Here is a 14,339-nt window from a genome sequence, read left to right as displayed (position 1 = left end):
GTCAATCAATGAACATCGAAGTAAAGGATTTTATGGTGAGAGAAAAATCCAATTTTTTTGTTTGTTTTCAATAGAAGTCCCAAGTAACTGATACAAATTTAGATCTGGAATCCAGCTGATTTGTCTTTTGGTCTTAACATGGCTGTATGATTAGTCCACTACAAGAGATGATTAAAGATCACACCTATGGCATTTATACCATGCAGAGACTAGGCCTTGTTTTTTTTAATTTGAAAGTTTGTGTTTTTTAAAGGCTCATTTGCAACTTTGTGCTTTTTAAATAGTATATTCATTATAAGCAGTGGAAATGCTGACCTACGTTATCCTGTAATACACCATAATACAGAGGGTTTTTTTTTAAAAAGTGTCTCAATAAGTGATCATATGTTTTCCATTTCAGTACCATCAACTACAGCAAGAATTTGCCCTTGGCACAAGGCATAAAGTTCCAGTAAATGTCCACTAGGGGGCTGTCTAGTTACAGAACAATGTGGTGGAAAGCATCCAGGTCAATCATTGCAGATTGCAGACATTTATATGAAACTACGACTTCCTCCCTTCACAATGAGGAATTTCCCTAATAAAATATGGCAAAAGTGTTCATTACTCAAAAAGAAATTGTCCTTTTCACTACAGAAGACAGACTGTGTCACCGTTGCTACAGCAGACATTCACAGAGGATCCTGTCAGGCTGCTGAAAATTAGCATCTCCTGTGTCTGTGGTCATTAATGTTTTAGCAGCTGAACACTGGATATGGAAACAAAGCCTTATGTTCTGGAGCTGACACAAAGTTTGTACTGTACTTGTTTAGTAAAAAAAAAAAAAAAAAAAAACTGCTTATGTGTGATTTGTCTTTGGAATTTAGCTGAGCAATGCATAAACTACTTTAGTGTAGTGTCCAATGCTAGAAATTCTTTGTGTGTGCGCGATAGAATCTTAAGTGTACCTAAAGGCAACATCTTTTGGATAGAATAGAGAGGGATTAGAACATCTGTCAGTTTTTACTGTCTGCGCCCCCTGTTGGGGAAATTCACTCTTTGTCCTATTTACCGTTATCAAAAGTGAAGTTAAATAAAATGCCAAATATTGAGTTGTCAGTAGAGACAGTAATAGAAGTGAAATATTCCATGGAGGACACCAGTTCTGGTGACATCCTGGGATTCTCTTTGGGAGGATTTCCTCTCGCATCTTGTTTTGGCTACGGGACAAAGTGAAGGGAAATCTCCCCAATGAGACACTATGGGATGGCAAAAAAACTGACACTGGTTATAAAACTCCATTATTCTATCCAAAATGAAAAAAAAAAAATGTTTGCCTTTTACTTTTAAAAGGTAACTCCACTTTCGTGGGGAAAAAATAATATAGCGTATACAATTGCGAAACAAGTCATATTGTAATTGAATGTTATTAAAAATTACCTTTCCTTTTTTTTAAACCTGCAGCCGCTGTAATGTTCTGAAAATGCAATGCATTAGAGTTGCTTTGTACACAGAATGTGTACTGACCACACCCCATAAACATCCTTTTCTGCTTGTGTGATTTGGCTAACCAATTTTCCCAGAAGTCTGCCTAAACCATGGGTCCAATTTCTAAAGAATTTTCTTTGTGAAAATCATAATTTTTGTGATTCGATGGTGCCACCATGGATTTAGAAATTTGACCAATCAAGCCTTCAATTTCACCTCATATTGCAACAGAAAAGATATTTTGTGGCTGGGAATCTTTTTCTGGGAATTTTCTTCTCTAGCACTCATGCGCATTTCTTTTTCAATATATTTCTCATGCCATTCTCCCATCTTTCATTAGAAAATCGTTTGGGCATGTTGGAAATTTTTATTTTTTCAGAATTTTTTTTTCAAATTCAATGCCCGCATGAAAATCGACCGTTGCTGCGGCCCACTAATGGTGTGAAATTCGAACAAAAATTCTTAGATAAGATATTTGAAATTCTACCCATGTTTGGCCTGCCTGAGAATACAAGTCAGATTTCAGGCATCCCCCTAGAACAAAAATTAAATTTTTGGTTAGTTACTCCCAATAGGAATATGTCTAAAGGGATGCAGGCCCAGCAGATTTCCTCATTAGTGCTCTGCAGCTGCACAGTTAATTGGTGAGTGGGTCTAAAGGGAGTGGTTTAATAATTTATCACAGGATGTACAGTGATTGCTTCAAAATAACAAAAGGTAGGAATATGCAACAAAGGTTGATATAATCCTTAAAATGTACATGGATCACCCGGAGGGGAATTTTTCTTTTTTTTTCCTCCTAAACAAAAGTGGAGTTACGCTTTAACTTTACTTGTGTAGATTTGAAGCCCTGAAAACAAATATGATAAAAGGACATCATATTACTACATTGTGTGTTTAAAAATAAAAATCAACTTTTCTGGTAATTGGTTTCTTCTCGCATAACCTATGGCTAAAAGGGTAAATAACCTAAAGTGTACCTTAAGGCAAAACTTTTTTTGTTGGATAGAGTAAAGGAGAGTTAGAACCCCTGTCTTTTTTTTTTTTTTTTTTTTTTTTTTTTTTTTGGGGCCATCTGCATCATTGGGGAGATTTCCCATGACTTCCTGTCCAATAGCAACCACCAAAAATATAGTGCCCCCCCCCCCCCCCCCACTGACAGATTTCTCATTTACTTCTGGTGACAACCCAAAATTTGGCATTTTGTTTAACTCTCATTGATATATATACACAGTACAGACCAAAAGTTTGGACACACCTTCTCATTCAGAGTTTTCATGACTATGAAAATTGTAGAGTCACACTTCAAGAGGTAGTTATCTGAAATGGTTTTCACTTCACAGGTGTGCCCTGTCAGGTTTAATAAGTGTGATTTCTTGCCTTATAAATGGGGTTGGGACCATCAGTTGTGTTGTGCAGAAGTCAGGTGGATACACAGCCTACTGAATAGACTGTTAGCGGCTTTTTTCTTGCCATAATATAAATTCTAAGTACAGGAAAACGAGTGGCCATCATTACTTTAAGAAATGAAGGTTAGTCAGTCCGAAAAATTGGGAAAACTTTGAAAGTGTCCCCAAGTGCAGTCACAAAAACCATCAAGCGCTACAAAGAAACTGGCTCACATGCGGACCGCCCTAGGAAAGGAAGACTAAGAGTCACCTCTGCTGCAGAGGATAAGTTCATCCGAGTCACCAGCCTCAGAAATCGCAGGTTAACAGCTCAGCTTAGAGACCAGGTCAATGGCACACGGAGTTCTAGCAGCAGACACATCTCTAGAACAACTGTTAAGAGGAGACTGTGTGAATCAGGCCTTCGTGGTAGAATATCTGCTAGGAAACCACTGCTAAAGAAAGGCAAAAAGCAGAAGAGACTTGTTTGGGCTAAAGAACACAAGGAATGGACATTAGACCAGTGGAAATCTGTGCTTTGGTCTGATGAGTCCAAATTTGGAGATCTTTGGTTCCAACCACCGTGTCTTTGTGCGACGCAGAAAAGGGGAACGGATGGACTCTACATGCCTGGTTCCCACCGTGAAGCATGGAGGAGGAGGTGTGGGGGTGCTTTGCTGGTGACACTGTTGGGGATTTATTCAAAATTGAAGGCATATGAACCAGCATGACTACCACAGCATCTTGCAGCGGCATGCTATTCCATCCAGTTTGCGTTTAGTTGGACCATCATTTATTTTTCATCAGGAAAATGACCCCAAACACACCTCCAGGCTGTGTAAGGGCTATTGGACCAAGAAGGAGAGTGATGGGGTGCTGCGCCAGATGACCTGGCCTCCACAGTCACCGGACCTGAACCCAGTCAAGATGGTTTGGGGTGAGCTGGACTGCAGAGTGAAGGCAAAAGGGCCAACAAGTGCTAAGCATCTCTGGGAACGCCTTCAAGACTGTTGGAAGACCATTTCAGGTGACTACCTCTTGAAATGTGACTCATAGTCATGAAAATAAAGAAAACCCTTTGAATGAGGTGTGTGTGTGTGTGTGTGTGTGTGTGTATATGTATATATGTGTGTGTGTGTGTGTGTGTGTGTGTATGTGTATATATATATATATATATATATATATATATACACCTCTAACGTTTTTGTAATTATTTTATTTTATTATAGCTTTTCATGTGACAACACTGAAGTAATGACACTTTGCTTCAATGTAAAGTAGTGAGTGAACAGCTTGTATAACATTGTAAATTTGCTGTCTCCTCAAAATAACTCAACACACAGCCATTATTGTCTAAACCACTGGCACACCTAAGTGAACATGTCCAAATTGGGCCCAAAGTGTCAATATTTCGTGTGGCCACCATTTATTTTCCAGCACTGCTTTAACCCTCTTGGGCATGGAGTTCACCAGAGCTTCACAGGTTGATACTTGAGTCCTCTTCCACTCCTCCCTGACTACATCATGGAGCTGGTGGATGTTGGAGACCTTGTGCTCCTCCACCTTCCGTTTTTGAAGATGCCCCAATGATGCTCAGTAGGGTTTAGGTCTGGAAATATGCTTGGCCAGTCCTTCACCTTTTACCTTCAGCTTCTTTAGCAAGGCAGTGGTCATCTTGGAGGTGTGTTTGGGGTCGTGATCATGTTGGAATACTTCCCTGCGGCCCAGTCTCCGAAGGGAGGGGATCATGCTCTGCTTCAGTATGTCACAGTACATGTTAGCATTCAGGGATCCCTCAATGAACTGTAGCTCCCCAGTGTGGGCAGCACTCATGCAGTCCCAGACCATGACACTCCCACCACCATGCTTGACTGTAGGCAAGACAAACTTGTCTTTATACTCCTTACCTGGTTGCCGCCACACACGCTTGACACCATCTGAACAAAATAAGTTTATCTTTTTCTCATCAGACCACATGACATGGTTATAGTAATCCATGTCCTTAGTCTGCTTGTCTTCAGCAAACTGTTTGTGGGCTTTCTTGTGCATCATCTTTAGAAGAGGCTATCTTCTGGGATGACAGCCATGCAGACCAATTTGATGCAGTGTGTGGCTTATGGTCTGAGCACTGACAGGCTGATCCCCCACCCCTTCAACCTCTGCAGCAATCCTGGCAGCACTCATACATCTATTTCCCAAAGACAACCTCTGGATAGGACACTGAGCACGTGCAATCAACTTCTTTGGTCGACTATGGCAAGGCCTGTTCTGAGTGGAACCTGTCCTGTTAAACCGCTGTATGGTCTTGGCCACCATGCTACAGCTCGGTTTCAGGGTCTTGGCAATCTGCTTATAGCCTAGGCCAACTTTATGTAAAGTAATGATTTTTTTTCTTTTCAAATCCTCAGAGAGTTCTTTGCCATGAGGTGCCATGTTGAACTTCCAGTGACCAGTATGGGAGAGTGAGAGCGATAACACCAAATTTAACACACCTGCTCCCCATTCACACCTGAGACCTTGTAACACTAATGAGTCACATGACACCGGGGAGGGAAAATGGCTAATTGGGCCTAATTTGGACATTTTCACCTAGGGGTGTACTCACTTTTGTTGCCAGCGGTTTAGACATTAATGGCTGTGTGTTGAGTTATTTTGTGAGAACAGCAAATTTACACTGTTATACAAGCTGTACACTCACTACTTTACATGCAGCCCCAGACCATGACACTCCCTCCACCATGCTTGACTCTAGGCAAGACACACTTGTCTTTGTACTACTCACCTGGTTGCAGCCACACACACTTGACAACATCTGAACCAAATAAGTTTATCTTGGTCTCATCAGACCACAGGACATGGTTTCAGTAATCCATGTCCTTAGTCTGCTTGTCTTCAGTAAACTGCGGATTTTCTTGTGCATTCTCTTTAGAAGAGTCTCCCTTCTGAGACGACAGCCATGCAGACCAATTTGATGCAGTATGCGGCGTATGGTCTGGGCACTGACAGCCTGACTACCCCCACGCTCCTTTAACCTCTTCAGCAATGCTGGCAGCACTCGTATGTCTGTTTCCCAAAGACGACCTCTGGATATGACGCTGAACACATGCACTCAACTTCTTTGGTCGACCATTGCGAGGCCTGTTCTGAGTGGAACCTGTCCTGTTAAACCACTGCATGGTCTTGGCCACCATGCTGCAGCTCAGTTTCAGGAAATCTTCTTATAGCCTATACCATCTTTATGTAGAGCAACAATTTTGTTTTTTCAGATCCTCAAGTTGTTTGCCATAGGTGGTATGTTGAACTTCCAGGGACCAGTATGAGAGAGTGAGAGCGATAACACCAAATTTAACAAACCTGCTCCCCGTTCACACCTGGGACCTTGTAACACTGAGTCACATGACATCAGGGAGGGGAAATGGCTGATTGGGCCCAATTTTAACAATGTCACTTAGGGGTGTACTCTTGTTGCCAGCGGCGGTTTAGACATTTAATGGCTGTGTGTTGAGTTATTTTGAGGGGACAGCAAATTTTACACTGTTTATAAAAGCTGTACACTCACTACTTTACATTGTAGCAAAGTGGCATTTCTTCACTGTTGTCACATGAAAAGATAAAATAAAATATTTATAAAAATGTGAGGGGTGTAGTCAGTTTTGTGAGATACTGTATACTTCAATACCATACTTTTTATTGTGGAAATTTCCACTCTTGCATAAGGGCTTTAAGAATGTTATGCAAAACAAAACAGACTGTTTCTGTATGAAAATTAAATTATCTTCTGGAACATCATCATCTTGTTATTTGAGTCATCTGTATCGAATTTCATCCTCCGACAAAGTCTCTTTCACAGAAACGGAGGCTGTTTTAAAAGAACTATAAAACTTCCTGTGGAGGATTGTGCATAGCTCCCAACTGTCCCTGATTTTGAGGGATTGTCCCTGATTTGAAACAAAGTCCCTCTGTTCCTTTCCTCTATAACAGTGGTTCTTAACCTTGTTGAAGGTACTGAACCCCACCAGTTTCATATGCGCATTCACCGAACCCTTCTTAATTGGAAAAATAAAATATGATTTTTTCAAATTCAAAACATAGGTATATATTATTTTTGGTATATATTTATACATAGGTGCACAAAATGAACAAAACCATTAAGAACAAAACCATTAAAACTTGATTTTCACACAAAAACATAATAATTAATATTTACTGCAAATTAGTGTGACTTCTGCTGTTGTCTTTCAGAGACCAGTTCAGAAATGCGTGGCTTTATCTTGGCAAGTGCCACTCTCATGTCATTGTCATGTCTCATGTCACCTCACCCTGGCCTGCTGTAAGGGGGGATCTATATGGGGGACGGGACCTCACCTCACCCTGTCCTGCTGTAAGGGGGGAGATCTATATGGGGGACGGGACCTCACCTCACCCTGGCCTGCTGTAAGGGGAGATCTACATGGGGGACCTGGTCCCCCATATAGATCCCCCCTTACAGCAGGCCAGGGTGAGGTCCCCCATATAGATCCCCCTTACAGCAGGCCAGGGTGAGGTGAGGTCCCGTCCGCCATTTAGATCTCCCCCCTTACAGCAGGCCAGGTTCCCCATAAAATAGATCCCCTTTACATAGTCTTCTCAGTGTTCTCACACAGTCAGTCAGACAGTCACTAGACTAGTACAGCCAGTACTACTCCAGTCCTACCTTTTTTTCACCTGTGTCCCGACTCCCTATCACAGGCTAGGTTTTCCTCCTGCAGGCTGCAGCACCACTGTCACCACTGGCTCTCTGGCCTCTCACCTGCTGGCTTCTTCTGCTGCTGCGGCTGCCTGGCCTGGTGGTTCTCTCCCACGCTGCGCTAGGCGGCCGCTGCACGGGTTAGTCCCTCCCCCAGACAGTCCCTCCCCCCACCACTCCACAGTGGGCAATGCCGGCTCCGGCTGGATCTGATTCGCCGGGAGCCGAGCTGCACAGCCAGCAGTGAGAGTGAGCCAGGGGCAGAGAGAGCTGCGAGTGCGAGCGGAGCGGGAGCGGAAGGACATGCCCGAAACTGGAGAAATAGTCCCTGACAGCGAAATGGTACTAGCGGAGGGTGTGCCGAACCCTCGAGACTGACCCACCAAACCCCTGGGGTTCGATCGAACCCAGGTTAAGAACCACTGCTCTATAAAATGCACTATTTATCTTTCAAAAAGTATTTCATGGTGCTAAACAATTCATCCAGTTTTAAGTTGCATTTGTATATTTCAAAAGTCAGTATAAAGGAATGGCCGTGGTTGGAAAAAAAAAAAAAAGCACTTGTTAATTTTAAACAATCATTTTTTTTTTTTTTTTTGTATAATTCTCTTTTAAGGGGTAGTGGCAAGGAGTGTGTCCTATACCTACATACTTTTGCTAATAGGTTTCCCTCATTCCCATCTCAAAAAGCTGGGAGGTATAGATTGTGTTCTAGCAGAACTGTATAGTTCCCCATACTTTTGCATCAAGAAGTAAATGTGGTATGACGGTCATCTGGCATAAGTCCTAAGGTTGCTTCTCTTTGGCCCCCACCACTACTTCTTCTTTCCCTCATGCAAAAGAGCGGTTAATACCCTGCTGCACCCCATCTGGGTGAGTACAATGCCTTTGAAACGCGTTAAAGAACTAAATGCTCTTACGTAAAGTGGCTGTAAAGGCAGGTCTTATACCTTACTGAAATCTGTAACTACCCTACTTCGTAAGCACACTAGTTACAGAATGCAGCCATTGGCTCAGCCTTAACAATTTATGGGAGTTGGATCCTTTGGGGTAGGAAGCGAGGGCGGAGCTGCCTAAACGTATGCTGCCATGGAGTTTCATCAGGAAAGTAAAATTACAGTATTTGATAGGCAATTTTTTTTTTTTTTTTTTAAAAACTCCATGCTTTCCCCAAAATTTGCCTATGGGGGGCGCCTGTAGATAAAAAAAAAAAAAAAACTTTACTGTGATTAAAGGATAATTCACCTTTTACAAAAAAAAAATTATAAATGCACATATTTTTGCATAAAAAAAAAAATGCATTTGTTATATTTTCCTTCAGGAGCCTGTGAAGAATTGTCAACATTATGTGGCCTCATCCAACACCTATTATTCCTTTATGATCCCTTTGTCAGGATCTGAACCTGAATCTGGGACCTCTGCTATGTCTGGCAGTAACTTTTTGCTGAGCCAGAGTTGCTGGACAGCGCCGTGCCTGATTGCCAATGCCCCGTACACACGTACCGATTGTCGGCCGTAAATATTCGGCCGACGACCGATCGGCCGATTGTAGGCTTGTTAGTATGATGCTTCCGACAGCGCATTTTCGGCCGAACAGAATCTGTCGTGCAAGCATTAAAATTTTTGTTGGCCAAGCATTAAAATTTTTGTTGGCCAACACCAGAACGGCCGATTGTTCGCCAGTCAGTACAGATTTTGGCCGACAGACAGCAGATTAGCAAGACTGGGCATGCTCAGAAAAGAAAAAAGACAAGGAAAGTTAACCATCACATGACATCACTTCTGCAGTCGGCTGTTGTTGGCCGACAAAATTCGTGTGCAGTCTTTTTGCAGTTTTCAACAGACACGAGACAAAAGACGGACGATCGGTACGTGTGTACGAGGCTTAAGACTACCTTGCTTTATGTCTTGTTTTTTGTGAACCCTGAACTCTTTGTTCCTCCCATGAACTTCCTGATTTAAGCCATGTCTATACACTTCCTGTTTGGCATATTATTGTGCTCTCTCCAGCCAATATCTCGCTTTTGTCACTCCTGTTGCCATCTCTACCTTTGTTGCCACTTGTTATCGACCTTTGGCTTGTTCCTCGAGTATGCTTCTGCTTGATCTCAATCTGTATTATTACACATCAAAACCAATCTCCACCATCAGGAGCTCTGGTGAACACTGGTTAGCAATTAGACCTTGCACCTCAGGTGAGCCTGTGTCTTCAGCCAGGATGTCTTGCTTGTTCACTTATCCAGCTGGTCGGTGCAAACCTCTGCACTGCAATAGCTACAGGACTCTGAGCCTGACTACTGAACCGTGACAGAATAATTTTGGCCTAACCATGGAGGCTGCTATAGCAAATGCTGTGGCATTTTGGGGGGCAAATTGCAGAGCTGCAGGAGTTTGGTGTTACCTAAAAATAAAAACTGGAAAGTATGGTGAAAGGGCAACAGGAAGAAATCCACGCTCTGCAAAAGCAATTGCTGGACTTATGTTCCCGTGATAATGCTAACACGTGTATGCATCTACCACTCAGGTTCAATGGAGATCGCAGCCATTACAGAGGGTTCCCTAATCAGTGTCACATATATTTAAAAATGTAACCCTCTGCATTTACTTCTGAGGAAAAGTAGGTATTTGTTACCAACCTCCTGACTGAGCAAGCCCTAGCTTTGGCCTTCCCTTATGTAGAACAAGTCCGCACCACACTGAATAATTTTGACTGCGATGAATCGAGTTTTTCGGATACCACTTCGCACCAAGCAGAGCTTTTTCTCAGTTCCACCAAGGGCTCTCTGAACAGGTAACAGATGAGCTCACCAGAGTAGAGACTCCTAATGAGCTTGAGGCTTTCATCCAATTATACAGCTTAATTGATCAGAGATTAATGCCTCGTACACCCGTTCAGATAATCGGACGAAAATAATCGCTTTCGACTTGATCGCACGATAATCTGATCGTTAGTACACAGCTTTTAACAGCCGATCACGACAGTTCGTCCAACAAAATCTGAAGGGACAAACACGAAAACTTCTGTCTTACGATAGCCTAGCGAACGACAATCGTTTAATCAGTACAGTATGCGTCTGCTAAAAATCGATCGACAAAGACCGCTCATGCTCAGAAACACTAAAATAGCAAAGAAAAAGCCTGGCTGCCATTGTTTTTGTTTTGCACCATCTGATACGTAGCTACGCAGCCAGGAAGCTTTCCCAGAAGCGTATGAAAAAAATCCTACGTTTATATGCATTTTGAATTCGATATTAGTATCATGCAACAAAATGCGAACGATAAGTCGTCCGATTATCTGAATGTGTGTACGAGGCATTACACAAAGGAGGAAGGATAGATTGGGAATGGCAAAAGTTTCTTTACATTCTAAGGCTCCCGCACCTATGCAGGTTGATGCCATTAGGAAATCCATTTCTCCTCAGGAGAAAGAAAAATGACATTCGGAGAACTTCTGTCTCTATTGTGGGGACGTTACACCGTTTATTGCCACAACTAAGCCAAAAGAACAATTTCTGCGAGTGATTCAAAACTCTTCTCCAACAGTAGGAGCTCTGGTGAACACCAGTTAGTATTTAGACCCTGCGTCATCTGCCAGGGTTACCTGCTTGTCTACTTATCCAGTTGGTTGGTGCGAGCATCTCCACTGTTTTAGCTACTGGATTTGGAGCCTGACCCCTGCCCATGACACTCTTACTGACTGAATGGTAACCTCTACTATATTGCACAGTGGGAACGTGAGTTATGCCCTGTACACACGTGCAGATTATCTGCAGACTTTTGTCTGCAGACTTACCTTTTCTATGTAGTGCAAGGGCCTGCCGGATTGCATACAAATTGAAAGTGTTTAGGTTTGACCTCATATTATATGGTTTTGGTAAGTCTGCAGATAATCTGCACGTGTGTATGGGGCATTAGAGACCTATATCCCTGAAAAAGAAAGACTGAAGGCATTTGTTTTTACACAAAAGCTTACTAGAACTATCACAGAACAAGAAGAAAAGGCTTTAAAATATTAATACAAGGTACAAATGTCCTTATACTCTTCATAAGCATTTGCTAATGACCTCTCCTTGCTGTTGGTGCCCAAAGGCAAGGTGCTTCATGTCTGGTGGAGCTACCCTCATGTTGGGTGTTGCTGGAAGGCTGCATTTAAACATCTAGTCCTTGGTTGCGGGAGAGACTTAAGGCTGGCCATACACCAGCAGATTAAAAAAAAAGAAAATTGACTTAATTCCCCCATCCACATTCAGTGTGTATCCCTCCCACTATTGTACAATCCAGATTCCAAAAAAGTTGGGAAGCTGTTTACAATCTATATAAAAATTGAATGCAATTTTTTTGCAATCTCATAAACCCATATTTTCTTCACAACAGTAAACATATCAAATGTTTAAATTTAGAAAATGCACCATTTTAACAAACCAAATGAGGTAATTTTGAAATTGATAGCAGCAATATGTCTGAAAAAAAGTTGGGATAGGGCAACAAAAAGCTGGCAAAGGAAGTTGTACTAACAAGGAAAAACATTTTGCAACCAATTAGGTTCATTGGCAACAGGACAGTAACATGAGTGGGAATAAAAAGAGCATCATAGAGAGTCAAAGTGTCTCAGAAGTAAGGATAGGTATAGGTTTGCTAATTCGTGAAAATTTGCACCTTAAGTGTCAAACAATTCAGAATAATGTTCCTCAACATAAAATTGCAGTCATTAAATATATCATCATCTACAGTACATAATATCAAAAGATTCAGAAAACCTGGAGAAATCACTGTGCACAAAGGATAAGGCCAAAACACATGGCTCAGGAATACTTCCAAAAATCACTGTCTGTGAACACAGTTCATCATGCCACCCAAAATTGCAAGGTAAAGCTCTATCATGCAAAGAAGAAGCCATATCTGAACAAGACCTAGAAACACTGCTGTCTTTTCATTTAAAATGGTATGTTGCAAAGTGGAAAACTGTTCTGTGGTCAGGCGAATCGAAATTTGACTCCATTTGGCAACCATGGGCACTGCATTCTGCGAACTAAAGGGGAGGGAGACTTTCTGGCTTGTCAACGCTCCGTTCAAAAGCCTGCATCTCTAATGGTATGGGGGTGCATTAGTGCGTATAGAATGGGCAGCTTGCACACCTGGAAACCAATACCAAATTACAGGTACTGCTCGAGGCTCCAATGGGTTCTATTCAGTAATAAGCCCCTGGGAGTGCAGGTGAGGACGGAGCTCATCCCACCTCCATGGATACCAATGCAAAGAAAAATCCTATAAAACTTGTGTATGGAGAGCGAAACAGCCTCAGCCTGGGCTCCATCCAGACCACCCCCCGAATGCATTTCACCCCATCCACGGGGTTTAATTATGATAATCCCCATGATTTAAGTCCTGTGGGCAGGGCTAAAAAACATTGGGGGTGGGGGTTGTCTGGATGGATCCTGGGCTGAGGCTTTTACTCTCCACACACCGGTTTTGTAGTGATGTGAGGCATATAGGATTTTTTCTTTCTTTGCACATCTGGAAAGGAACTGTCAATGCTAAAATATATATCTAGGTTTTAGAGCAGAATATGCTCCCATCCAGGTGAGGCTTTTTTCAGGGAAGGCTTTGCGCCAAACCACATACTGCATCTATGACAACAGCATTACTTTGTAGTAGAAGAGTGCGGGTGCTTAACTGGTCTGCCTGCAGTCCAGACCAATCTTGAAATTAAATGAAAAACACAACAACAAAGACCCGGGACTATTGAGTAGTTATTCTATATCAGGCAACACTGGGAAAACATTTCTCTCCCAAAACTCCAGCAACTGGCCTAAAGCCCACGATCAGATTATCGAACGATCTGTCATCCGTTTTTTGTGGCATGCTAGTCTGATGTGGAAAGGGAAGAGGTTATTTTCATACGATTTTCCCGTACGACAGAATTCTACTTCAGAAGTGATGTCATGTGTTGGATTGCTTTGTATGTGTTCTTTCTTCTCTGAGCATGCCTAGTCTTGCTCTTAAGATTTTTTTCCATCAAAATCTGTACTAATGGGATGAAAATCGGACGTTGTATTACGGACGACAAAAATTATATAGCCTGCACATCAGGATTTTGTCAGCCGAAAAGTCGGAGTTGGCTGTCGAAAGCACCATACTAACAATCCGAAAATCGGCAGATCGGTCATCGGAGGAATTTTCCCTACAGATTTTCTTATCATGTGTACGCGCCTTAATTTCCCAGACATTTACAGAGTATTTTGAAAAGAAGAGGGGATACTACACTGAGGTAAACATGAACCTGTCCCAACTTTTTTGAGACATGTTGCTGCCATCAATTTCAAAATGACCTTGCTTTTCCAAAAGTATGGTTGTACATAAGTCAATCAATAGATTGACCCATTTACAACCAGCCTGCTGATACACGAATCAAAATCTGGCTGGTCCCTGCTGCACTGGCTGAATTTCGATCCATGTATGGCTGGCTATACAAATCTTTCAAAATAGCTCTATTTTCGCTCCTACCTGGATTATATTTCTGTGTCTATAAGACTTGACTTCACTGTTTTGTTTAAGCCATGCACACACTTAATCATCCACTATTCCCACTATACCATAATTGTTAAATTAACTTTGCTCCCTAATGTGAATGGAGAGATTAACAGCCCACCTTAATTGTACACATGACCACTTCAAAATCTTCGGGGCTCCTTGATCCTCTATATGAGCAAGGCAGAATATACATTATATTGCAGTCTATCTAACCCATATTTTTACCC

At 42.1% G+C, this 14,339-nt stretch overlaps 1 protein-coding gene across 1 annotated transcript in view; it reads left to right on the top strand.

Moving 5' to 3' along the window:
* ALDH7A1 (aldehyde dehydrogenase 7 family member A1) overlaps positions 1-806 on the top strand; it is a 59,785-nt gene extending 58,979 nt beyond the window's left edge. The window contains exon 18 of the mRNA XM_082272817.1: positions 401-806. Coding sequence (XP_082128943.1) covers positions 401-455 — 55 coding nt within the window. The 3' untranslated portion in view covers positions 456-806. The remainder of the gene's footprint in view (positions 1-400) is intronic.
* The last annotated feature ends 13,533 nt before the right edge of the window (positions 807-14,339 follow it).

This window comes from Pelophylax lessonae (assembly GCF_965119305.1).
Source record: "Pelophylax lessonae genome assembly, chromosome: 1".
In the NCBI taxonomy this organism is placed as follows: Eukaryota; Metazoa; Chordata; class Amphibia; order Anura; family Ranidae; genus Pelophylax; species Pelophylax lessonae.
This window is presented reverse-complemented; position numbering and strand designations above follow the sequence as displayed.